This window comes from Euwallacea similis, chromosome 8, assembly GCF_039881205.1.
Source record: "Euwallacea similis isolate ESF13 chromosome 8, ESF131.1, whole genome shotgun sequence".
Classification (NCBI taxonomy): domain Eukaryota; kingdom Metazoa; phylum Arthropoda; class Insecta; order Coleoptera; family Curculionidae; genus Euwallacea; species Euwallacea similis.
The window spans coordinates 1,723,006-1,748,775 of record NC_089616.1 but is presented as its reverse complement, the minus strand read 5'-3'; the positions used below and the strand labels follow the sequence as shown (position 1 = coordinate 1,748,775).

At 34.6% G+C, this 25,770-nt stretch overlaps 4 protein-coding genes across 9 annotated transcripts; 1 reads left to right on the top strand and 3 right to left on the bottom strand.

The window, feature by feature from the left end:
- Window positions 1–8,509: 8,509 nt before the first annotated feature.
- LOC136410513 (putative D-/L-hydantoinase subunit A) lies at window positions 8,510–10,055 on the bottom strand. Its single transcript, XM_066392704.1, has 2 exons — window positions 8,918–10,055; window positions 8,510–8,823 (listed from the first exon to the last, which is right to left on the bottom strand). The coding sequence occupies exons 1-2, from the start codon at window positions 10,053–10,055 to the stop codon at window positions 8,510–8,512; spliced, it is 1,452 nt and encodes a 483-aa protein (XP_066248801.1).
- Window positions 10,056–11,091: 1,036 nt separating this feature from the next.
- Window positions 11,092–15,384, bottom strand: LOC136410481 (uncharacterized). Of its 6 annotated transcripts, XM_066392655.1 has the most exons (5): window positions 15,009–15,382; window positions 13,193–14,307; window positions 12,019–12,177; window positions 11,691–11,745; window positions 11,092–11,640 (listed from the first exon to the last, which is right to left on the bottom strand). In XM_066392655.1, the coding sequence occupies exons 2-5, from the start codon at window positions 14,295–14,297 to the stop codon at window positions 11,592–11,594; spliced, it is 1,368 nt and encodes a 455-aa protein (XP_066248752.1). In that variant the 5' UTR covers window positions 14,298–14,307; window positions 15,009–15,382; the 3' UTR covers window positions 11,092–11,591. The 6 variants fall into 6 exon arrangements, 4 of the variants coding, with proteins under 4 accessions (XP_066248752.1, XP_066248753.1, XP_066248751.1 ...); XR_010752243.1 differs by having other exon boundaries at window positions 12,019–14,307; window positions 15,009–15,384; XM_066392656.1 differs by lacking the exon at window positions 12,019–12,177 and having other exon boundaries at window positions 15,009–15,380.
- Window positions 15,385–16,021: 637 nt separating this feature from the next.
- On the bottom strand, window positions 16,022–17,898 carry LOC136410470 (PRA1 family protein 3-like). The gene is made up of 3 exons (XM_066392636.1): window positions 17,531–17,898; window positions 17,043–17,257; window positions 16,022–16,907 (listed from the first exon to the last, which is right to left on the bottom strand). The coding sequence occupies exons 1-3, from the start codon at window positions 17,722–17,724 to the stop codon at window positions 16,771–16,773; spliced, it is 546 nt and encodes a 181-aa protein (XP_066248733.1). The 5' UTR covers window positions 17,725–17,898; the 3' UTR covers window positions 16,022–16,770.
- Window positions 17,899–18,528: 630 nt separating this feature from the next.
- Orp8 (Oxysterol-binding protein-related protein 8) lies at window positions 18,529–25,737 on the top strand. The gene is made up of 13 exons (XM_066392299.1): window positions 18,529–18,970; window positions 21,007–21,053; window positions 21,122–21,361; window positions 21,415–21,559; window positions 21,617–21,823; window positions 21,939–22,111; window positions 22,165–22,331; window positions 22,483–22,678; window positions 24,168–24,443; window positions 24,498–24,813; window positions 24,915–25,138; window positions 25,257–25,408; window positions 25,465–25,737. Exons 1-13 carry the CDS (start codon window positions 18,799–18,801, stop codon window positions 25,664–25,666), a joined length of 2,517 nt encoding a protein of 838 aa, XP_066248396.1. The 5' UTR covers window positions 18,529–18,798; the 3' UTR covers window positions 25,667–25,737.
- Window positions 25,738–25,770: the final 33 nt, after the last annotated feature.

Below are 25,770 nucleotides of genomic sequence, written 5' to 3'. Positions count from 1 at the left end.
TATAATGAAAAGCTTATAAGAAATTTCCTATGATTCCTTTTAAGCGAGTTTTGAATTTTTGAAATGTCATGACATTGTTGATACGGTTATCAAGAAACGATAAAGTATCCGCAAAATCTTCTGAATAATCATCAATAAAAAAAAGTATCGTACTTAAGTATACTCCAGCTAATATTGCTCTTTTTGTATAGTAGTTAAAATCTGTTGATTGATCATGAACGCCATACCAAATCGCGCTAATAGTTCTGTATAAAAGTTTACTGGAAAAATATGTATTTTCTGGTGATACAGAGAATAATAAAACATTTTTTAAAAGTTCTCTATAATTCGGTAGCTTAGCGTAGTTTGAAAGGCGTATTTGAATAGCTAACTTTACCCGCTCTCGCACTTTCATATCTTTTAAATTAGAATTTCTTAGTTTAGCTTCCATTGAGCTATTTAAGACCTCTGCTATGTGCTCCAAAGCGCTATATATTCCATTCTGAAATTTGCAAAAGCTATTAGCTAGATTAAGGTCTGTGCAAATTTTTAATAGGGTTTCATCGCTTATCCCTTCAAATGGAACAACCCTAATTAGCTTATCTATTATTAACTTTATTTCATCTTGTTCCACGCAACATTATACTAAACAGCATGTGTGATTGTACCTGAGATTTTCAAACATTCTACAAAATGCTTCACCACGTTCCTCGAAATTTTTCCATTGATCAAAAGAAGCACACGCGGGAGAAAGTAATATAGTTACTTCTTCTGCGCTATTTAAGGCCTCTTCAAAGGCCAATCTGAATGCATCTTCTAGATTGCAACATCTAACATAATCTACTTTATTCTCCATAGTGTTTGCAAAGACTTCGGTTGATTCCCCAATAAGAAAAGCTTTTCTAATCCTCGTGAAATGCTTGCTTAACCCATCTTGTCCCAAGCATCGAAAAATTAAACAAAACGAATTTTTTGTTTGTAAATATTTATTTTGTTACATTTAAGAATACATTACATATGTCAAAAAAAACTAGAAAAAAATTATGTACAAAAAAAAATACTGGTGCGTAAACGAACCATTGGGAATATATATGAAATACTGTTTTGGGACACATAAGGATACTACTAATAATTTTAACGAAAATTTATACCATAATGTTACAATCTTACACAAAATAACTAAAATTGAATTATTTTGTACATAAAACTTTATTTCATATAAAAAACAGCATAATATTTCATGGTGCATTAACGCACCACTGGTAACAGACGGTCATCAGTAGACCAATAATGTTGAATATGTGGTAATGAATGGTAACCAGAAAAAAGTAAAATTCCTATAAAATTTAAAAATTCGTTTTTTGATAATAAAAATTCATGGTGGTTATTGTCTTGAGCATATTTTACCGAAAAATTTAAAACCAAGTCAATCACTTCATCATCAAAAAACATAAAAAATATTTCAAGGGGAGTTTTCCCCGAGAGCTTATTTTTTAGTTTCTCGCGTGATTGAAATTCATCAGATATAGGTGCGTGAGTATATTCAATTTGACCTTTCCTCCATTTGACTGTAGAAGCAAGCCTTTCATTTGCCGAAAGCAAACGTCTCCTTTTGGACTCCCAAAGTTTCATCATCCGATGAATCCCATTGAGCTTCATTGGTCAACAAAGTACAGGACTGATTCGTACACGACTGATTTGTATATTCCGGTAGATGTAATTCGAAAGTTCCAACTATATCAGTTGGTTCCTCAAACTCTTGTAGATTATTTTCATCGTTTATATTTTCCTCATCGGTCAAAGTATCCACGTCGGGTGGAATATAAACAGCGTCAATATGTTCTGAAAATATTATCTTTTCTTACTTTTAGCTTAAATTCGCAAAAAACTGAATATTACCATATTGCATCTAATACATACATATAAAAATATGTAAATACAAGTAATACTTACGACTTTCATCATTATTCTGCAAATCCGTCACGATCTCCTCCAAGGCTGCTTCTAATTCTTTTTGAGTAAAATACTTCGAAAACGACATATGGATTTTTTTTATTGTAATTAAATATCAAATGAACGGACTACAGCTTATATGGCGCTGAACCGATACAAAAAAAACACTGGATGAATACACGGTCACTCAACAAAACTACACTGTATAGTTACTGAAATTCTAATAGGCACCTGGGTTATAGAGAGATGTGAGTTTTGTTCGCTTAGAGAGACTCAAACCAACTAATTCGTTTTTTCTTCATCGTGAGATCATAGCCACAAAAAAGAGTATTGAGTCAATAAAAATCCAAATGATTTTCTCATGAGGATCAGTTTTCAAACCTATAAATTGATTGGAACTTTATGCCTATATCAACATTATCGGTAATTACCTTATTTAGTCTAAGCAATAATTTGGGTAGATTTTGTGAGTAATGACATTATTTAGTCTGAGCAATAAATTGGGCAGATAGATGGGTTTATTTATTCTAGAATAGTGTTGGGTATTTTCCCAACACAAGAAACAAATAAATACTAAACAATACACTAATCGGCGACTATTCACTCTGAATGCACACACTTTTCGAAAATTGCAATAACTTGATTTTATTTCATAGATAAAACCAGTGGTGCGTTTAGGCACCGGTATTATTTACACAAAATAAGTGATAATTTATATGACAATTCAAATGCACTTTTTCTACTATGTAATCTACATATTATAGACTTATCAAAAAAGATTATACTTTGCAAAAATAAATTACCTTACTATATTTGAATCACTTCAACATTTGACACAAAATTATGCAGCGTTTTCCATGACTCTAAGATGTCATAATTTTTTTGTTTTAAAACAAAAATCAACAGTATGTACGATACTAAGTTCTATAATCTAATAGTAATAAAATTTCTAAATAGGTATGAAAGAATATATATTGGATTTAGCAAAAAAAAATCATAAAATGTGTGGTTCGATAATGCACCACTGGGACAAAATGGGTTAATGATTCTATTCCACCTTTTTTGCTTCTTCCACCAACGATCCAATTTATGTTTTCATAAGATAAGATCGCCTTTTCGCTCGACTTTGCATTAGTTGCTTTGCTATCGTTCACGAAAAACGCATTTCTTATTTTGCCAAGCAGTTCATTCCTATGCCTCAGTCCTGAAAAGGACTTGATTCCATTGATAATAGTGTTGCTATCTACTCCAAGTAGCTTACATACGGCATATGCGGCTGCTACGTTTTCTGCATTGGATATTAGGTTTATTTTCACGTCGCTTACTGATAAGCTATGATTCTCTAGTTTTAACGAGATCTTCTGAATCCCAGTGCTTGACACTGGGATCCAGATAATTTCGACCTATACCAGTAATCTGTTCACTATAATCAAGCAAATTGTTATCTGCCAATGATATTAGATCTCTTGCACAGCCCTCTGTCATCTGAGTAGTTGGCAATGGTTTTTCTTTTCTGGTCACGCGCTGGAATGACATCGGGGAATATGTTACTGAAATTGGAATTTTGTTTCCAGTGAATTTGTTGAATATGTCAGCAGCAATCTCATTGTCACATCCTACTACGGCAACCTCACTACCGTTTATCAGTTTTAATTTAGTTGTTATGTAGTTCTCCATACTTCTATGTCTATCTATGTGATCTGGTGTAATATTGAGCAGCACTGAAATGTCCACGTCAATTTCATTCATCAACTCCAATTGAAAAGAGGAAAATTCAATTACATAAATTTCTGCATCTCTTTCTAGATCCAAAACAGGAACACCTAAATTTCCGCCAATAGCTACTTTTTTCCCTGCAGATTTTAATATGTGCCCTATTAGTGATGTAGTGGTTGATTTACCATTTGTTCCTGTGATGCCTATTACCTTCTGGTTTGTAGTTGTAGCTTCAAGAAATAGCTCGATGTCTGATTTTATTTTGCAATCAAATCTCCTTGCAAGTTTTACTATCCAATGTGGCTCTGTTGGCACTCCAGGGCTTAAAACTAATATTCTTATCTCATGCCAATTGTATTCCTTGGGATGAATAAAATTACATTTTTTATACATCATTTTTGCATTTGCTATTTGCTCTTCATGATCATCCCATGCATATATTCTTGCACCACTCTTTATTAGAGCGTTAATGGCGGATAAACCAGTTTTACCAAGACCAAAAACCGCGACGTTTTGATTTTTGTATTTGTTTTTACAGTTGCACTGCTAGATAACTTATGCAAACCATTTTATAAAGATATCGTACAAACTACAACAGACTTCTTGCATAGGTCACAACTGTCATCACTGCCATTGAGTTAAGGAAATAGGAGTTAAAATTCGACCAAAAAAATATAAGTAATTTTGTAATGATGACAAATATTATGGTGAACTGCGAGGAAAGTAAAATTCAAGGTACTGAAAAAATAACAACTGTAGACTATTGAGTGAAAGATGTAACCTCTAACAAAAAGATATCTTAAGTTCAAAACACATGTTTTCTAGTTCTTTTTTGGTAGTTCAGTGAACGAGTATCAGTTACTTTATTACGTTCAACCTTCCTTCCTTTTCTCACTACTAAAGTATTCATCAAAAAATAACTGTGATAATCGATCCATAATGCAGTCTATGTCTGACTCTGTAGAAAAAACATCGAAAGCTAAATTTTTTATTGCATTAAATGAGACAGATTTATTGATGCTTTTCTCGTACTTACAATTGGCTAGACCTGCGTTCAATGTCTCTTCTATATCCTCTGTCATAATACTTTCTAAGTTGCTAATAAAGATAGTTGACCAAAAATCCTGCTTTATGGTTTCAACACTTTTACCTGTAAAATTTTCTAAACTTAACCTTCCTTTGAGTTTGGGAAAAATTTTTTCTACTCCCCAACGTAAATAATATAACTCTCCAAATTCTTCAACTTTAAACTGCTGTTCGTCTAACAACGATGTAGCTAACACTTCAATCTCGCCAGAAAAAAGAACTATCTTGACCAATCTAAACTTTATTTTATCAGGTAATCCTAGCTTCCTTAGCTGTCTTGCTACCTTGACAGGTGCGGTTGACACAACTATTGCATCAGATGGACTTTCTGGCTTAAACATAGCATTAATTTCATTAAATGACGAATATGGACAGCGAATTATGTAATTAATGCCTCTTTGTGCAAGCTCAGCAAAAAACCGATAAGAAACATATCCCCTATCACGGATCAGCAAATTGTTAGATTTCACGCTGCCAAGCATATCAATAGCTAAGGCAACTTCATAACTGTTACTTCTGCCAAGTACTGATTTTATAGCGACATTATTTAATACATCGTAACATACTTCAAAAGTTGTACTTGTATAATCTCCAAACTCTTTTTTGGTCCAATCTCTTATTGGTCTTGAGCCAAATTCATTTATTACCTCACTACTTTTTGGCAGGATGAGTATAGAAGCATCAAATGCAAGTATTCTGAAACCATGATAGGTTTTAAATTCCTTATCTTGATAGTATAGAGAAACTATATCATTGTTTAGCTCTTTAAACGCATTATGCTTTAGCTTTTTCCTTGCTTGAGTAAATGCACTTGCCGTGATTGTGTGATCCTTTCTTGTATGCAGAACAAACTCATTGAGCATTACTTGCAATGATTTTACACTCTTTCTGAAAATTAGAATAAACACATCAATGAAAGGCAACTCTCTTTTTCTTGAAAAATCTTTTGAGGATACTTTGTGAGCGTTTACAAAGTTCAAACTCATCAATTTATTTTTTACAAATGTGATTACTCTTTTTTTTACTCATATTATTGCTTCTTTTAACTTATGGATCTTACTTGATTTTATAATACATTCCATTACTTTTTCCTTAACTTAATGGCAGTGGGGAAGTTCCGCCGGTCTACTCTCCTTGTCATCATACATGAAAGTGAAGAGATTATTCTTAAGGCAAAAATTTTAGTTGAAGAATGGTTAAAAACCATCGGACTAGAATTAAAGCCCATTAAAACAAAAGTTTATCATTCACTAAGAACCAGTAATGGAACAAAACCAAGATTCGATTTTCTTGGATTTTCAATAAGACAATATCCAACAAAAGAAAGTAAGAAAGGTTACAAATAAACCAAGTCGTAATTCTATAAAACAGCATACACTAGCTATTAAACATAAGGCTCAGAGAAATGCGTGGAGCACCACAAGAACGGGTAATAAAGGATCTCAATCCAATAAATAGAGGATGGAGTCAATATTACTCCTCGGTAGTTTCATGTAAAATCTTTAGTTCATTGGATAATATTATGCATAGAAAACTCTGGAGATGGGCAGTTTTTAGGCACCCAAACAAAGGGAGAGGCTGGATAAAAAGAAAATACTTTAAGAAGTATAATAACGAAAACTGGCGCTTTATGACAAGTAACAAGATACGTCTTACTATACACAGCGATCATGTTATTAAAAGACATATCAAAGTGTAAAAAACCAGATTTCCATATGATGGTGATTGGGTTTATTGGGGTAATCGTCTTAGAGAAATACCAGAGAAGCTATCAAGAGTAATAAAATTATTGAAGTTACAACAAAATAATAGGTGTACAAAAAGAAACTGAGCAATGAAGTTATATGCAATAAAAAAACATACTTAGACACGTTCAATTCGCCTGCAATTGTAAGCAGGTATTGTTTATTTATGACTTTTTATATGATAAAAGTTTCAGTTGTTTAGGAGCTGTAGTTCAGTGCACAAAACGTAAATAGAGACATGGATATTTCCAAGCAATATTTGAGAATATCAATGTTGTTCTGTTTTAAACTGAACAAAAATGCTGCTGAAACAACAGAAATGGTTAATTCGGCTTGGGGAGATAATTCTGTTGGTGCATCAACTGTTAGGAGATGGTTTAAGAAGTTTCGTGAGGAAAATTTTTGTCTTGAGGACGATCCACGTGCGGGTGTCGAAAAAAAGTTTCAAGACGAAGAACTGCAAACTTTACTGGATGAAAATCCATGCCAAACTGAAAAACAACTTGCAGAGCAGTTAGGAGTAACTCAACAAGCAGTTTCAGTTCGATTGCATGGAATGGGAAAAATTCAAAAAGCAGGAAAATGGGTTCCTCATGAGCTAACCGAAGACAATAAAAATCGAAGAGTTGACATCTGCATGAACTTGCTTTCTCGGTATAAAAGGAAGAATTTTCTGCATAATATTATTACGGGAGATGAAAAGTGGATTTTGTATGACAATCCTAAGCACAGAAAAACATGGGTTGACCCAGGCCAGCCATCCACATCAGTTACAAAACCAAACATTCATGCCAAGAAAATCTTGCTGTGTGTCTGGTGGGATTGTAAAGGAGTCATTTACTATGAGCTTCTGGAACCCGGTCAAACTGTTACAGCTGACCGTTATCAGGCCCAAATGATCAAATTAAGCGATGCTCTGGAGGAAAAAAGACCATTTACGGGCCAAGGAAGTCGGAAAGTGATATTGCTGCATGATAATGCTCGTCCGTATACAGCTAAACCGGCCCAGGAACTCATCTTCTCGTTAGGCTGGGAAATACTCCAGCATGCGGCGTACTCTCCAGACTTGGCTCCTTCCGACTTCCACTTGTTCAGATCCATGCAGTCTCATTTAGCTGACCAACGATTCTTGAATGTTGAAGATATTCGAAAATGGCTCGATAACTATTTTTCGACGAAACCACTAAGCTTTTATCACGAGGGCATCAATCGTCTACCCAGTAAATGGCAAAAGACCATAGACAGTTATGGAAATTATTTTGATTACTAATATTTTCAATAACTATGTTTTTAATGAAGCTTAATTTCGCCAAAAAATGCTCAGTTTCTTTTTGTACACCTATTAAATGCGATAATTGTCGACTATGGTTTGAAAGTGATGATATAATAGAAATACATCATAAAGACCGGAATAGACGAAACAATATGATCAAAAATTTATCTTTGTTACATGGGCATTGTCACAATGAATTACACAGGAGGTGTGCATGACAAGCACCAAATTAGAGAGAAGCCGTATGAGGCGCAAAGTCTCACGTACGGTTTTGAAGTCGAGTGAGGAGGGGCGACCTTCTTCACTTAGACAACAATACGTAGAAGAAACAACAGAAGAGGACTTAAAAGAGATAGCAGAAAAAGCGCCAATAATAAAGTTAGCATATGATGAGTTAAACAAGTTTCATTGGAATGAGAAGGACCTAGTAACATATGAAGGAAGGGTCATGGATTTACAGAAAGAAGCTGCTATTTGGGAACAACGTCTTGATGATGCTACTGAGAAAGGTAGAGGAGAAGGCATCCTAATCGGTCATGAAAAAGGCAGAGAAGAGGGCGAAAAACAGGCTAAAATAGCTGTGGCAAAGGAAATGCTTGCTGATAAAATGGATATTAATACTATTGCCAAATTTACTGGATTGTCCACTGATGAAATCAAAAACCTCCAAAAATAAAATGCCAATTATGAGTCAGATGCTCTTGTTTTTGTTGATCGACCACTCGTTGTTATGCCATCACACTCTGGAACTGTACATCTACGATATCCAAGGACTAGCAGCAGTAATGCGTACACGTGCGAGGTTATTAGGTACATAATGATATGGAATAATTTCTTCATATACAATGCGAATAGAACTAGGATTCACTTTATATAGCAGTGATACTTCATCCTTGGCTTCACTTCTTATATTTTTCAACACATTTTCTCTGTCAGTTAGAGAAACTACAGTATCCTTTGTTACCGAGACCTCTGCAAAAGCAGCTCCGTAAGCATTTGCAACTTCAGCATATTCAGGAATGAACGCATATTTTGGCAAAAATGGTGATGCAAGTAACATAGAGCCACCACCTACAATGACAAAAGGAAGTTCAGCATGCGGTCCAGAAATTTTTTGATAGTTTTTCAAGCTTTAGTACTACTTCGCTCATAACGCGCTTTGCACACATAGCTTCTTGTTTAGTAAACTTGACAGGAGAAAAATTAACATATCCTAAAGCTTGTGCCATATCAGTGAGAGTTATCTTATCACCTCCCCACAACTTTGCATGTTGTTTTATTAGACGTCCTGCGCTTTCAGGTCCTATATTGACTATTTCATCATTTTTTACTTCTATATAACTACCCCCTCCCAGTGCAATAGATAAAACATCGGGCATGGCACAATTTAGTGTAATACCACCAATAGAAGAATTATAAAGCGAACGCCGCGGAAAATTATTTAGCACTATCCCTACATCTGTTGATGTCCCTCCAATATCTGCAACTACACATTCATTTTTAAAAGCAAGACGTGCTGCTCCTACAAAAGAATTAGTAGGGCCTGATGAAATAGTCAATATAGGATACTGCAGTGCTTCTTCTAAAGTAATAATATTACCGTTATTCTGAGTAATAAACAAAGGACATGTTAACCCGAAAATGCTTAATACATTTTGTAAATTTTTAAACCCTGCATTCATCGCTTTTATAAGAGCAGTATTAAGTATAGCTGAATTCTCTCTTTCGATATAACCAACTCCACCAATTTTATGCGATAACGTAAATGGAAAAGCTTCCCCTAAAATTTCCTTGATCTCATTTCCTGCTATGTTCTCTTGTTCACAATATAGGGGAGAAAACACTCCAACTACTGCAAATCCTTCTGCTCCTTTATTGCGCAACTCGTGTATGGCAGAGCGTATTTCGGAAATAGAAAGCTTAGTTAGACAACTACCGTTGCAATTATACCCCCCATTAATAACTTCTTCTCCAACATACAATATACTGCGTGTCTGTGCGTTCCACGAGTATACAGGTGGAAGTGAAGGTTTGTGACCTGCAATACGGATCACACCTACCTTATATAATTCAGACCCTTGTAAAACAGCATTAGTTGCATGTGTGGTTCCTATAGATAGAGCTGAAATCTCCTGTTTGTTAAAAGGATAAAGCTCATGTAATGTAGATAACACATGTAAAACCCCTTCAGAAATATTTTTCGTAGCAATTGTTTTACAAGAAGTAACTATCGTACCATCATTTTTTACAAGGACAGCATCAATATTTGTTCCACCAACGTCAACTCCTATTCTATAATCCATCTTACCTCCTTTTTTCAGAAAGACCGAACACTTTAGGACCTACTATTGCCAATCCTTCTGGTGTTGTCCATAACGCAGGAGAAGGAAATTTTAGCACTGATACACGTATTCCATATGTTAAAGATTCAGAAGCTATTGGATATCCAGTATCTTTATCAAAAATAGCAATAATATCTGGTGTTACAGCAATACGATCAGAACCACTATATGCAGCAAGGTATTCATTTTGATAAATGATGGTTAGCATATTGTTGCAACTTTCTATAGACACACTTCCTGAAAGAAACCCTCCCTTGATTGACTGATCTATATCTCTTATAACTCCTTCCCCCTAATAGCAGTGCATGCTTACATAGCACTTTCATAGGACACATTTTTTGTTCTCGTGCCTCCAGTATAATATTACCTAGAAAACATGCGTAAGAGATACTGTTTCTGCAAATAGCTTGTTTTGCTTGTTGACCTGTAAGAAGGTAACAACTAGCACCCATACTTGAGCCACATGCGACTGTCACTGCACGTGCAACCTTTTCGAGGTAATCACCGTGTTCAATATGCATAATCATAGTATTACCTAAGCTATCTGCAAAAAATGCGGGACAACAAGAAATGCCATACAAATTGGGCAGTACCATATTCAATGATGGAAATGCTCTGCCCATCAAGTCTCCATCTATAACAGGAATCCCTGTTTTACCTGCTACAAGGAATGGTGCAAAGGCATTAGCTCCTCCTATTTCTGATAGTATCAGTGCTGTAGGTTCTTTCTTGTAATATGACATAAATGCATTGATTAATGAATTACACTCCCCGCTAGGTAATTTTTCTTCACTTACAAGAGGTGCACCCATGAGACCAATAGGCATAATTAGAGCATCATCTTCTAACTCATCTACATCTATAATAGCTACCTCACCATAAAGTTCAATTTGATGCTGCGTATTAAGCTTATTATAATAAGTATTACCTCCACCCCCTGAACCTAATAATGCAGCTCCCAAAGAAAGAGCTTCGATATTATTGAGAGTCAGTTGTTTTATTTGCTGCATAACATGTCTTATAGATAAACAAAAAAGTACGTGTGCATAAAGTAGTAAGAGATGATGCAATTGCTGCATCAGTATAAATGAAACCGGTTGTTATATTATGAACCTTAAGTAATGAAAGAGAGCCGTATATAATACCAAGAATTGTACAAGTAAGATTGAGTTTCTGTGATAAAGACGTGTACTGTACAGGTTTTAATTTATCAAGCACAAAATAAGTTACAATACAATAACAGACCCTTGACTTCCTATGACAATAGTAATTACATTAAGTAACTCCTCAAATTTTAGTATTACATTGGTACATGAAAGTGCAGTACCGAGAATTCCCGCGATTATTATGCAAAATGGCAATGAAATGCTAGGTAACAAGAAATTAATGTTTACACCAACAGAATACAAGTTTACGTTATTGGTAGTCCAGCATAGCAGAATGATAAATGCAACACATGACAACTTCCATAAATTATTTCCACTGCCTAATAATACCTCAATAAAGCTTGAATCTGGTGCATAAGTAGCAAAATAAACTCCTGAACCTACAACAAAAGAGCTACAGAGTAAGAAAGTAAGTATGATACCTACATACGCATCAGTGCTTGTTCGCGTGAAGCGATAGTATGTTGGAATATCAAAAACACCACCTAAAAATGCTGCTATTATAGTGGTACACTGCTTAATGTTATATTAGGTGTAAATATAATATTAGGTAAGGTATACTTATAAGCAAATTGTAATATTGTAATTAGTATAATAATAAGAAGAAAAGGCGTTATAATATTTGCAAAGTTCTTTAATGCAGTTATACCCCTGCTTACAATAAGTGTAACAATAAAACCAACAATACAGTTAGCAATAATAAATACATATGGTAAGCTTTTTATTTTTAATACAGGAAATTTTATAATAGTATTTACCATAACGTTTTGCTGAATAGAGAACCAAAACACTAAGCAAATCATAGTACCTAATCCGTATAGCCATGTACCGTGAACGCCAAAATAGTGTAACACTTGCTCTATAGTGCTGCAAGGCCTTTTCACTGATAATGCGGCAAAACACAATCCCAATATTTGCTATAATTATAGAGATTAAGCTAGAAATAACACCATACCTAGTAGTAAGTATATAACCTAACATGAAAGCAGGTATACAAAATATTACACCTGATTGAATTGTAGCAAGTCCAATATATGTCTGACCAGAATACTTTAATTTATCTTCTATAAGAAGTACCTGTTTGAGCTTCTTTGTGAGACGTGCTAGTCTGATTCACAGATGAGACGTCAGTAAGTTCAGTTGCAACACTTTTTTTTCCATATACCTCCCCGTCTAATAATTTTGAGATTTTAGAACTCACTTCCTTCTCGAATATTTTTAAGATAAGGGAAACTTTTTCCCTTATAATAGTAATACCTACGTCTAGACTTAGCTTATCACAAATCTCTTTTGCTTCTTTAAAAATTTCAGAAATTTGCTTATCTTCTAATATTTTAAGGATTTCAGAAAATTTCCCCTTGTGTTCCTTTTTATCTACCTCACCACCAGTACCTTTCAATATCTCCAAGATTTTATTAGTCTTTTCCTTTATATCATCAGTATTTTTTTTTGGATTTAGCTTACCACTAACATATTTCAATATTCCTGAGATCTTATCTGATATGCTTCGGATATCAATAATCTCTTTATCTTCAATCCTAGAAATATTTTTATCTTTTAAGATTTTAGTGATATTATTATTTATCTTTTCTTTTGCTTCTTTATCTAGTACAGCACCGATATCTTGTAACGTTTTTAAGATCGCACAAACCCTTGCTCTTCTTAACACTCTTACAATCGGAAGAAGCTCTTCCTTCATAACAGCAGTATTTGTATTGCCTTCTGCATTTAGCTTACCATTAATATCTTCTGATATTTTTAAGGCTTGATGCATGTGCAATAACTTGAAAACTTCAAAACCGTGTTGCTTTTTATCATCTATCTTCTCTGTTGCATTTAATTCAGTCTTAACTTTTAAGCTATCTAAACGCTGACGCTCATATGAATAACTTGATACAAATATGTGACGCAAAGCAAAAAAAGAATATTTACCTGTTCGCGTTATGGAATTTCCTTCCTTTGTGATATAGCATGCATCTTTAGAGCCATACCCTTCCGCAGCTTTAAAATATTGAGTAAAGCGATCGGTTAAACTAAACTTTTCCTTTAATAACTCTCTTGCATACTCTTCTGTGTCTTCTTTTTCCTCTAATAACTTTCTTACATACTCTTCTGGGTCTCCTTTTTCCTCTTTTGCAGAAAGCATAGCACCTTTGCATAGCTGAGAATGGCCTGCAGCACTTAACAACAAAATATGTCTAGGGTCAACCTTCTTCAGAAAATTTTTAGGTGACTTAGCAATGCTCTCTAAATATTTAGAAACACTAACATCCAAGTTAATTAAATTATAGCCAAAAAAAACAATAGCTGGCCGTTTTTTTTCAGAATTATCCGGATTTTCCTTATAATAAAACTTATCTTCTCGAAATTCATAGAAAAGTACATACTTGTCAGTCAGAGTATAAACGACTTCACTATCTGCACTTTTCTTCACTCTAATATCCACAAAAGAGAGAATAATTGGATATTTTGTTTTTTGAATCTTATCAATTAATACACAAAAACTGCCATAACAAGGTAACAATTTAAGTTCAACACCTTTACTCGTAACAGCTCCACCTTTAGTGAATACATCTTTAATTTTGCCAGTTGTAGCATCCCTCATATATTTTACAGAATATGAATTGAATTCTTTTTTTATTTCATCGATAAACTCACTTTCTCTGCATTTACTAGTAACTAAACCACAAAAATCATTTGACGAAATATTACGAAGCCCAAGACCAAATGTATCACTGTGTTTAACTTTTAATAAAGTAAGCAATACTGCACGTGAAAGTATTTTTTTGTCCTCTTCTCCTAATTCCTTAATGTTATAGGAAGACGTACTAATGTCATAGTGTTTATTTAGCACATCAAGTATAAGCAAGGAATGAATCTGACATTGATTGTCTGACACAAGAGGATCCAATAGTTTAAACACATGATTGCTATCACCTTGTTTCATAGCATCAAGTACAAGCTGCAGGCACATATCTAAGATTTTGGAAAGCTCCTCAGCAGTTTTTACTGCTACAATATCTTTAGCTGATAACATACCACACTCCCTAAAATATTTAATACCTCTAGCTTATCATAATTTTCCACTTAAAAACAGGATTAATACACAAGAAACCTTCTTAAATAGATTGATATTAATTTCATATAAGATATTGCTAAAAGCTTAAATAATATACCCATTTCCAGCACTCAAAACCAAGGACCGTGAGAACATTTTTCTTTGGGATGGATTGGACTACCAAACGATACATACGAACTTTTTTATATAGTAACTTTACTATAACGCTAAAACTATCTATATTGGCTTGCTTTTGCTGAATTTACATACGAACTGTTTTGCCCAACTTTGTTGTAACAATTCCATGCTTTTATTTTTACAACGCCGCTTTTGTTTTAATTGTTCTCACAAAGGTAAGTACTTTTTTGCGGTTTTGGAGAAAGTAAATAATTAAAACTTTTGTAGTGCTAATGAACTTGTGTTTTTATAAAAATAATTCTTTGATATCTTCTACGATAAAAAAAACTATATAAAAGCTATCCACTTTCAAATCTAAAAAAAAAGAAGGGGAAACAAAACCCTGGAGTTATAAGCGGAAATATAAAATTAGATTGGCCTCAGAACTGAGAATTGTGGAACATGGGTGTGGCAAATACTGGTTCAAACTGTACGTTGGGGCGAAAATATGGCCTCCCCAACGTCCACAGACTCAGGATGAAGGCAACAAATCTAAAAAAGCTTTTTACTTACTCGTACTGAATATGTGGCTCCTTGGCGGACTATCAATTTGTCGGAATGGATCCAACCACTGCATGGCTTTATATTGAAAGCAGACATATTGAAACCGTAATCGATTCCTTACATTTTCCCATCCCATCACACATCGCAGTTGCAGTGCAGTCGCATTAGATGAGTTTTCTTCGAGCTTTCAAGATGATTTCACTGTGCTTCGATAACTTTTAAGCATAAAACGCTTTGAAATTTGATTAAAACCGAAATAATTTGAAAAATAAATGCGAGTTGCAATTTTCAAGAATCGTAGAAGCACAAAACAGGCATCACAAAGGACTGTGCACGTAAGCGCCAATCTGGCGAGTGCGCTGGGCGTCTGCGTTGTACGTTGCGCAGATGCACTATTTGGTTACGGCTTTTGCGCGGTGGAGACAATTTTACACAACGCATTCTCGTTAAATTAAAAATTTAATACGGTGGATCGTCATCAGGATGCTAAAGATTGGTGTCCACTGGAAACGGGGCAAATTCACACTTTTTGCAATTGCATTTATTTGTTTGCACAAGACAACATTTATTTCTTTTATTGCTAGTATTGGTTGGCGCAAATTATAAATTTTTGGTAGTGGACATAGAAGCACTAGGCAGAAAATTTTTAAATTCCTATGTTTAGCTGTATGTGACCTTGAGGTTGTTATAAAATTATACTCCGCAATTTGTACTCATCCGGATATCGCTCATTTTAAAGCAGAGGGAATTGAGCTAAAATTTCCAAAACGTACCTTTTTGCTGCATTGTTTATTTTGTTGGCCAAAAAAGGAGGTAGGAGTCTTTAGGCTGTTAGAGCAGCCGTCTGTTTGACCGAGATGGCCTCTCTTCTTTCAACAAGCCCTTGAAATTTGAATGTATGTGATTCAATGATTTTTATGGGGAAAAATACAATGCTACTTCTTGCTATATAATTACATTTTAGTACTTGCAAAGTATGCCAAACATTTTCAAAAATCTTTATTTAAATACTTATACGCAAATACAAACGTGCATTTCATGCAAGTTTCTTCCAGATTTAAACTAAACAAGAACTCTTATGCTGGATCGCCTCATATCAGAAAAATCTCATCTATCTTACAGTACCATAATAATTGTTAAGCTACCAAGTTTAATAGATTTTAATTGAAATAAAATGTCTACTTAATTAAAGCGACAGAAAAGGCTGTACTGCCATGCATGTCATGCCTATTTCTAATATAGTTTGAATGTACGATTAACAAGTGTTTATAAATACTTATGAGTCAATAACAGCCATATTGGTTTTTAAAAAAAATTTGCAGCAGATATTAGATTCCTTCATCCACAATGGAAATAAACAACGAAAGTTATTAAATTTTAAATTTATCCGTAACATTCTGATTTACCATCAAGCTATTGGAAATCGTTGTCACTTAACTTTTGCAAGATAAGCAAGAATAGCTTGTATTTCCACTTATTCAGTATGTACACTGATTAACCTTTTTAAAGACCTGATGTTTCAAAGTGTTTAGGTAATGCTAATAATACTTTGGTTAGATCAGTAAACACTGCTAATACAGGTTAATAATAAAATTTGAATACAAAATAACTTTGGTATACACCATACATTATATGCAATAGGTAGATACTATACTCTATATATATATATATGAAAATATAAAGTAGACCTTATCATACACTATGAGCAAAATGTAATGCCTAAGACTTAAGAAAAAAGTAAGAGCAAATTTTACACACAACTTTTAAGAGTTTAAAAAATATCTCCTTCCAGTCCCATTTGTTCAAGAAAAAGCCCCATTGGTGTTCTTTTCAGTCCTAAGAACTCCACTTTGTTTGCAATTTTATTTTTCATGTTTCTTAATCTCAAAGAAGCATGTAGAAATGTGACTAGAAGTGAGGAAAAAAGGGATATAGGGGTAGAAGTTTAAATAGTGTAAGCCTCAAGTCAATGGGTACAGATTTAATTAAATATAATCTCTGTACATTATCTATTTATTTATCTATCTATAATCATTATCTTACCTGAAATTGGAAGTAAGAGTCCTAGGAAAAAGACAAGAACACTCTGGAACATATAAGCCACAAAGTATATTAAACCAAAAAGTATAATCAAGGTGATTATAGGATGATGCTTAACATTTGCTGCTGTTGCTTTCTCATTGGATAGATAAACAAATATTCCAATTATTAATCCTGTTGCTATACAACCACAAATCATTTTTACAGGATGGATTACTCTAAAAAAGTCATTAGAGTTTCACAAAATTGAAAAAAAATAATGGTAAGTTATAGGACTTTCGATACTATCATCACAGCTATGGGTTCTTATTTCATTACAGTATACTTTGGACTATCTATACTTGAAAAAAAAAGGGAGGCTTCTGGTTTAAGGGCAAAGTTTGCAGTTCAGACGATCAGTTATACTGTAATATAAAAGTGGTGCCACATTTACTACGATTTGTTTCTCAGAATAAAAAGTCCATATGTAAGGAGAATATATAATATCTTACCCGACTATTACGAATATGCAGGCTGCCAGAAGAAAATAATTTGTTTGATAATAAAGCAAGTTACTGGAAACGCGGTTACCCCATTTCTCCAAGTCTTTGAAGTTGGGGATTTGGAACCTTGCTGAATCGAACAGGAAGTCGTCGAAGGATCTCAAGGGGGCTATTTCAACGGTAGAGGGGTCCTTTTTATTCATGATTAATGACACGTTTTGATTCCTTTTCACGTTCAAATGAAGAAAATTGAGACTTTTATTTTAAACCATGAGCAAATATATTTTTACTTGTTTTTCACTTATGTTATTGAGTTTTTATGAATTTTTAATATCACCCCGAGTCCACAAATAAACCAGTCTTGACAATGGTCTGTTTTTTTATATCTGATCTTATGGTACTTTCCTGCACTTGTCGCCCCGGACAGCTAGTTCAGGAAGACATGTCAACATTATCAACAACGTAAACAAAACATTAAATTTTGCCTGAACACGAACTACGGAAATTCATAGGCACTTCAAAATGAAACTGATGTCGCATTTATTCCATTTATGATTATGACAGTAACCTTGAAGACGAATTTCGTTACGATTCGATTCAATAAAGACGTGATGTGTTTGTATACTAAGAATCACTGTTTTTACACAAAAACTGCAAAAAACCAATGTTATTTATTTATGTGTCAAAGGCGCAACTAAACTACAGTTTACTTGCAAGTCAATTTCTAGACTTAATGGCGAACAGTACCGGTGATTTTTGTAGTACAATCTCCTCGAACATTAGCAGTAACACCCTGGAAAAAAGCGTTGCGCACCCTTTTTAATGCAAAGCGTTCCGGCCGGTCATTGGACTATTTCACTCTAACTTAGTAAGAGTGATGGCAAAAAGTGTAACAAAACCGGTTTTCAGCCAATCGGATTGCCTGGCGATGATCGGGTTTAATCGGAATGGCTGAAAAACTCTTTGCAGAGATCTAATGTCAGTGTCAGTGTCATGCATAGCTGATCTTGACACTCTAAATGTTTTGATTTTGATGCAGATGTGATGGCTTGAATGCGAAGGGAATTTATATCTTTTGTGCATGTGCGGATCTCATAAAAATCAAATATTTTGCTTTTAATGTCCATTGACATTAAAGGATAAAATCAATACACGATCATTATTTATAAATGCGGTGCAAATTAATGTAGTTGTTCCATTTGCTACAACTGTGAGAGATGACAACGCAGCTGGGGCAGTGAAATTACAGAATATACAGTAGCTTTGCGGTGATAGGGATGTTTTCAAGCACCGGAGGGCCACAGAACGTTCAAAACAATTTAGATTCGGGTATTGTCTCAATAAAACCATCCAAGAATGAGGAAAGAAAGTCCAGAGTTATATTAAACATATTGCCAAAATTGCCATCTACAGATTCATTGAGTAATAGCCCCGTTCCAGGCAGCCCTGGTGAGTCCTACGCAATTTCTATATTTTTCGGTCAGTTAATTTATGTGTCTCTCTCAAGTCTGAGTATCCAAGCTTTTGTAATATTATTGTTCTGTATTCATTGCTTACCATTCCCACAGATTCCGTTACTTCAGTTTTTTTTTAAATATGGTGACCCTCACTACATCTTAAAATTGCCTGATCCCAAAGCATTTTAAATTTAATTCATTCAAATTTGAACTTGTTTCATGTTAAAAATCCCAAAAAAGTACTCTTAACAAGAAGGAAATATGTTTACAATTAAGAATTGTTTAATCTATCTTGTTTCCAGTTGGACCTGTATGTGTTTGTGAGTAAAAAATTTATGCATTTTCCTCTTTACAGGGAGTAGGTTTGTTAATATACAGGGTGCCCAGAAATTACCTCGTAGTATCTTAGCAGCAGACTAGAACTCAAAAAATTGATGTAACCATAGGTTTCTTTTGTATTTTATAGACATCTAATATTTAAGTGCCTAGATAGAGGTTATTACATTGAGCCCAAATGAGTTAGACCTATGTGCAGTGATTTCTATAATTCCTACACATTAAGGCAACATTTTGGAATCAACTGATGTGTATGCACATCAAATAAAAGTTAATTGATCATTTTATTGACAAATATGCAGGGTGTACTTTATCATCATAGAGATATTTAAGAAATCGATACTATTCTGCCAAATAATAAAAAATTCTAATTGACCCATTAGCAAAAAAGTATCATGATGAAATGTTACACTCTGAACTTGAACCATTATTACTTTATCCTCAAAAACATCTTACAATCTGTATAATTAAACACAGTTTTACTGCAAGTTTGACTTTCATAGGTTTTCCTCACATATATTGCACTTGTGTTGTCAAAAATATTCCTATTTTTAAACCCATAAATAAAATACCAAACTACAGCATTAGTAAAGTAAACCTTTTCCAACCTGATAATATTTTAATGAAATACATTTAGTTGTTTTCTAACAATATTTTTTTTATGATGGAGAGACTATAATTACCAGCAGTAGAACTTAGTATTATTAACAGCAATGCTCCCAAGAATTTACCAAAAAGCATTTATTTGGTCTCTAACACTGGCAAAGTATAATTGGAAATAATGTCTGAGGCTTGAGTTATAGTTCAGTATCCTTGACCCTTCCCATTTATAATCTATAATCATTTATCGTCGTTATTGCAAACCGTCAGTGTAGCAATTCTTTAGAGTTTTATTGACGTATCTGCGCTATGAAATGCTGATACATACACGAGTATTGACATCCACATAGACATTGAGAGATAGATCATATATTAGGCATTATACAGCTAATATTCCAATCCATCAAAACCAACAAAAACTATATTAGTAAATTCTGAGCGTTTACACTATGTAAGTAGATACCTACGTAAAGAATGACGAGGAGTACCGAAGTCGCGTAAACCGCGCTTTTAAGGTATCTTCAAAGAAAAAAGTCGAGAGGTGTAAGGTCGGGAGATTTAGCTGGCCACTCAATAGTACTTTTTCTGCCAATCCATCTATTAGGAAAATTATTGTCATGAAACTGGCGAACCGATAAAATATAACGTGCAGAAGCACCATCCTGTTGGAAATGCAGTAAATTAGAGCCGCTCTGTAAACGACCTTAATTTTCGTTTGGAACCGATGATGTTGTTTTGTTTACATTATAAATAAATATTTCCCTGTTTCAATGACAATAGGGTATCATTAACATCAGTAATAGGCAATGTATTGTACTCTACTCTTTTTCCAATAAAAGTGCTTTATGCTTCGTTCCTATTCGCATTTAAGCTGAATCAATTCAATCTGAATATATTTCCTACATTATGTATCCCCAATAACCATTAATTTAATGGTTTAAAGTGCCTGTATAACATATTCTAGAACTAGTTATGAGTTTCTCTTCGATATTACCCTGTGCAACGCACGCTTACCCAATGGAAAACTTCCCTTATTGTTATACAAACTCGTACATATGTAGAACTCATCAAGTAATATTGAATTCGTTCTAGGAATATCCAATATAGACAAACAAGACCAGACACTTGGCACCGATGGGGTAAGTTAAACTAGTTTAATTACATAAATGATTTTATAAGAAAATTAGTAAAGTTCTTAAACCTTTAGGTTCATTCGTCCGAATCGAGCTCCAAATTAATGAGGAAAGAATCTTACAAGGCCCAAAGGAAGAATTACCGCAAGGAAAAAAAGCGAGTCACCAATGAGCTCCTAAACTCTCTAAAGGATCCTTCGGTCGTAGTGTTAAGTGACTGGTTGAAAGTTAGAGGAACTTTGAAGTCATGGACCAAACTGTGGTGTGTGTTAATGCCAGGGTTGCTTGTGCTATATAAAAGTCCCAAGACGAAAGTGGGTTTGTGCTACCTTCGCGAGAACTAGGTTTTATGACTTTATGGTTTCAGGGAAGTCATTGGGTGGGCACGGTACTACTTAACTCTTGCAAAGTTATAGAGAGGCCCAGCAAGAAAGATGGATTTTGCTTTAAGTTGTATAACCCATTGGATCAAACCATATGGGCCCCTCGGGGGCCAGAAAACGAAACAATCGGTAATCACGCCTGTGCGATTTTTAAAAAGCTCCCTTATTACAATCACCAATTTTCAGGGGCGGTGGTGCAGCCCCTACCAAGTTCATATTTAATATTTAGAGCCTCTAGTCAGGCATCTGGTATGTGCTGGCTGGACGCCTTGGAAATATCAATCAGAAACGACGCTGCTCTTATTCGCTCAGTCAGTAACAAATCTTCAACGGGTAGTACCACGCATGAGACTCAGTGGAGTGAAACTGACTATGAAAAGCACTTCGTCCATGGTACGTTCCAGATCGATAAAAAATTATGTAATTTTCTTCACTGTAAATTTTTCTACACGTAAAATTCCTGCTTTATTTTTAATTAATGAAGATCGTAAGTGTTGTGGTTAATTAGATCTAGATAATACAAGTCAAACTGACAATGGAGCCCAACTCAGCACTGGAGAGGTAGATCTAAGTGATACTGAATCGGAAGCATCTATAAAGGAGGACGATATGGATGTTGATCCACTAGAAAGTTCATATATTCCAAACACCGAAGAGGAGTTTGGAGAAGTCGGAGCTCAGGTTGGTCCAGATTAGTTATTACGTTTATCACTTATTATAAATTAAACTTTTAGATGGAAGAACTGGCTGAAGAACATAAGTCCTTGATCTGGTATTTAGTCAAACAAGTTCGTCCAGGTATGGATTTAAGCAAGGTTGTATTGCCCACATTTATTTTAGAACCCAGGTCGTTTCTTGACAAATTGTCTGATTCATATTATCATGTGGACATTTTGTCGCAGTAAGTACTAAGATATTTCTTTGCATTTTTGCGTGCTTAATTTTGAAGGTTGTTTCTTGACAATCTGCCGAACCTCGATTATTTGAAAGGTGTCAAAAGCGTTAGCAGAAATAGAAAAAATATTTGTGAGAAAACGTATTTCGCATTTCAGAGCGGTACTTGAAGATGACGCTTTTACGAGAATGAAGCAAGTGGTGAAGTGGTACTTATCAGGATTGTATAAAAAACCTAAGGGTTTGAAGAAGCCATATAATCCAATCTTAGGAGAAACTTTTAGATGTTATTGGAACCATCCTAATAGTAGCAAGACCTTCTACATCGCTGAACAAGTTTCCCACCACCCTCCTGTAAGCATGGCTATTTGCATAATATACAAGTTGCATCAATCAAGTGAGATAAAAAATGCGTTTATTTATATGCAAGTTTTGAAATATGGGTGATTGATTTTTCAAGTACCAGTGTTTATAATATAAATCAGAAAATTCTAGTTAATAGTTAAATGAGTTTGGCTTGGATTTAGGCTTCCATAGTTGATGCATGAATGAGAATCTAGGCGTGATTAATTCCGATAGATTTGGTACTTTTAGTTTCCAGTTTCTAAAGAAGAAAAAGGGTATTTAGCGACACTCACTCTCAGTCGCTGCAAAAAACAGCTAGATGACACCAATTTCACTCCCTAAATGTCAGCTACAGAAGCGACATATATCACGAATCTTTGAAACAAAAAGAATGCCCAATTTTTCCAGTTATTATTAAATTTCATATGACGAACACTCCGTTTATTGCCGCGCTAACACTCGACTAACTCATCTAAGACATGATATCGCTTAGAAACTTGAAAAAACCTTATAGCCTTTTACAAATTTACAGCTCATCGGTTTAAAAGTTGATGCGCCTTACGAATATTTAAATTTTAATATTTCTACTTACTCGAGATATGAAAGTTAATTTGATATATTTTTATTTTGGGCAAACTGTATATAGATACTGTGCAATATACAATGTGTCAACAACAGTGCTGTGTAACAGTGTTTTAACAACATACTTTTCTTTGCAAAATTACACTAAATTTTCATTGATTGAGATGTTTGAACCTTGTATGTAATTTTTCTGCTAAATGGTGATAGATTCTTTTGGTGGTAACAACTTGGTGACATGGTGACAACAATCAATAAACGTTTGATTATGTTGTAATTAAATGATTTTCGGAATAATGGCAAAGGTCCGAATCGCCATTTCGTTCAGAAGAACAAGTTAGTACGGAATACCAGAGAGACGATATCTACAGGGTGTTCATTTAATGGCCCCAATTCGTCGTTTAAAGTCGAAAAGGTGAAAATTAAAGTTGTTATTGTGGACACCCTGTATAAATTTTTGGCTAAATGAGTATTAATACCTGCTAAAGGGATTTAACGTCAGAATCTATCCAGAAATTATCAAAATTTAACTTAATGTAATTACGATATTAATTTTTTTATGAGGCATTGCAAATGTCTAAAGTTTCCTTTAAAACGCCATAGCTTCGAGTCACTGCATCCGAGGGTTAAAAAAATCTAGGAACTAACACAGGTTTAAGAGAGGAGTCTATCACGTAAAAAAATGCGGGTAGTCCCATTTAAAAAATTATACTTTATGACGTCCCGCTTTTTTGGGACATCCTGTATGTTTGCCGCTAATTTTAAAATGTACCTTCATTAGTCTCATATATATCGTCATAATTGATTTTTTTATGAAATCACAAATTAATTCATAAGAGTCCGAAGGGCTGTTAAATGGACACCCTGTATTTGTAATTGAATGGTAACTGATTTATGTGATAACACATGACTTTTTTAGGTTTCCGCCTTTTACGTGACGAACCGGCAAGATGGATTTGCCATAAGCGCTAGTATTTTAGCCAGATCTAAATTTTATGGTAATTCAACATCGGCCATCTTAGACGGTACCGCTGTTCTTACCTTGTTACCTCGCGGGGAAGATTACAAGTTGACCGTTCCGTACGCACACTGCAAAGGAATTTTAATGGGTACCTTGACCATGGAGCTTGGGGGCAAGATTACCATCGACTGTGAGAAAACGGGATATTATACCGAGATCGAATTTAAGCTTAAGGTAATTTTTTGCGCGTACAATGCGCCTTTTCTTATTTCGTTTTTAATCTTGCAGCCGTTTTTGGGTGGTTCCGAACAAACAAACTGCATCACTGGGCGTTTGAAACTGGGGAAAGAAACATTAGCAACGATAGAAGGATACTGGGACGGAGCTATTCATATAAAAGACAAAAGAACTGGGGAAATGCAACTTCTGTTTTCCTCGGCTCCAGCTGTACGAAAGCAACGTCTTTTGAGATACACGGTTTCTTTGGATAATCAGGGGGAAAACGAATCTGAAAGGTTGTGGCAACACGTTTCGGCAGCAATACTAAGGGATGATATGAGTTCTGCGACAGAGGAGAAAACTCTTCTGGAAGAAGCCCAGAGAGGTTCGTAATTTCGTGGAATGATGATGACAAGTTTTGCGTAATTTTCATGGTTTTATGACTATAATTTCTTGGTGGTGTAACGAGTGAGATGTTATTTGTAGCGAGATCTAAGGAACGCAAAGTCAAATGTGAAGAGTGGAGTCCAGTGCATTTTCAACAGGATTTAAAGACCGGTCAATGGGTGTACAAACACTCGGATTTGAGGCCATGGGATCCGCGAAATGATCTTTATCAATACGAATATGAATATAAAATTCTTACAAGGACTAAACATCCTACGCCAATGATCAGGACAGCGAGTATTGTTGGGGTGGAATCGCAACAGGTATATGATTGAAAGGGACAACTAGTCTCGTTGAAAGGGTAGCTTTTTTTATTGATAAATATAGAAATGTAGTTGAGAAAGGTTAGGCACATTTTTATGTGTGAATTTGCAATTACAGATAAAAGAGTCACGTTCATCGTCAAAATCTTCAAAACGAAAAATTACCATGAAGCAAATTTCGTCCGACATAGATGTAGACAGTAGCACTGATGAGTTTCATTCAGATTCTTCCCAAGTCGATAGTAAATGTCAAAAAATAGGGAGGAGAAGGCAAGCTATCTCCTTCAACGTTCAGATAATATTGTTTCAAATCTATCTTACTTTAGGATGAAGGAGCAATTACAGGAAATCGATAAGCGCCTCCAGGACTTGGAGCAGAAAATTAATTTAATACAAAAAACAGTGGGTTTTTTGGTGAATTCGAATCCAAGAAGTTTCGGCGATATCTGGAACGTTTTTAATGTATTTATTTTAGTCTTTTCTTTAGGTATGTTTGAAGCTGTGCTGTTTTTCATGTTCAAAAAGTGAAACTCATTATGAAGTTCAAGGCATGTGTGATATAATGGTGGATATCTACAATATATGTTTTTCTCATTTCACTATTTGTGTGTATTTCCCCCTTCTAACCTCCC

Excerpts from the sequence above, each read along its gene's own strand:
- LOC136410513 (XM_066392704.1), bottom strand. The coding sequence starts at position 10,055 with ATGGATTATAGAATAGGAGTTGACGTTGGTGGAACAAATATTGATGCT. Across the intron at positions 8,824-8,917 it reads TACTAAACAAGAAGCTATGT|GTGGTGGCTCTATGTTACTT; the intron begins GTGCAAAGCGCG and ends TTGTCATTGTAG.
- LOC136410481 (XM_066392654.1), bottom strand. The coding sequence starts at position 14,297 with ATGTTATCAGCTAAAGATATTGTAGCAGTAAAAACTGCTGAGGAGCTT.
- LOC136410470 (XM_066392636.1), bottom strand. The coding sequence starts at position 17,724 with ATGAATAAAAAGGACCCCTCTACCGTTGAAATAGCCCCCTTGAGATCC. Across the intron at positions 17,258-17,530 it reads TGCATATTCGTAATAGTCGG|AGTAATCCATCCTGTAAAAA; the intron begins GTAAGATATTAT and ends TGACTTTTTTAG. Across the intron at positions 16,908-17,042 it reads ACTCTTACTTCCAATTTCAG|TCACATTTCTACATGCTTCT; the intron begins GTAAGATAATGA and ends CCTCACTTCTAG.
- Orp8 (XM_066392299.1), top strand. The coding sequence starts at position 18,799 with ATGTTTTCAAGCACCGGAGGGCCACAGAACGTTCAAAACAATTTAGAT. Across the intron at positions 18,971-21,006 it reads CCCCGTTCCAGGCAGCCCTG|GAATATCCAATATAGACAAA; the intron begins GTGAGTCCTACG and ends AATTCGTTCTAG. Across the intron at positions 25,139-25,256 it reads TTGGGGTGGAATCGCAACAG|ATAAAAGAGTCACGTTCATC; the intron begins GTATATGATTGA and ends TTGCAATTACAG.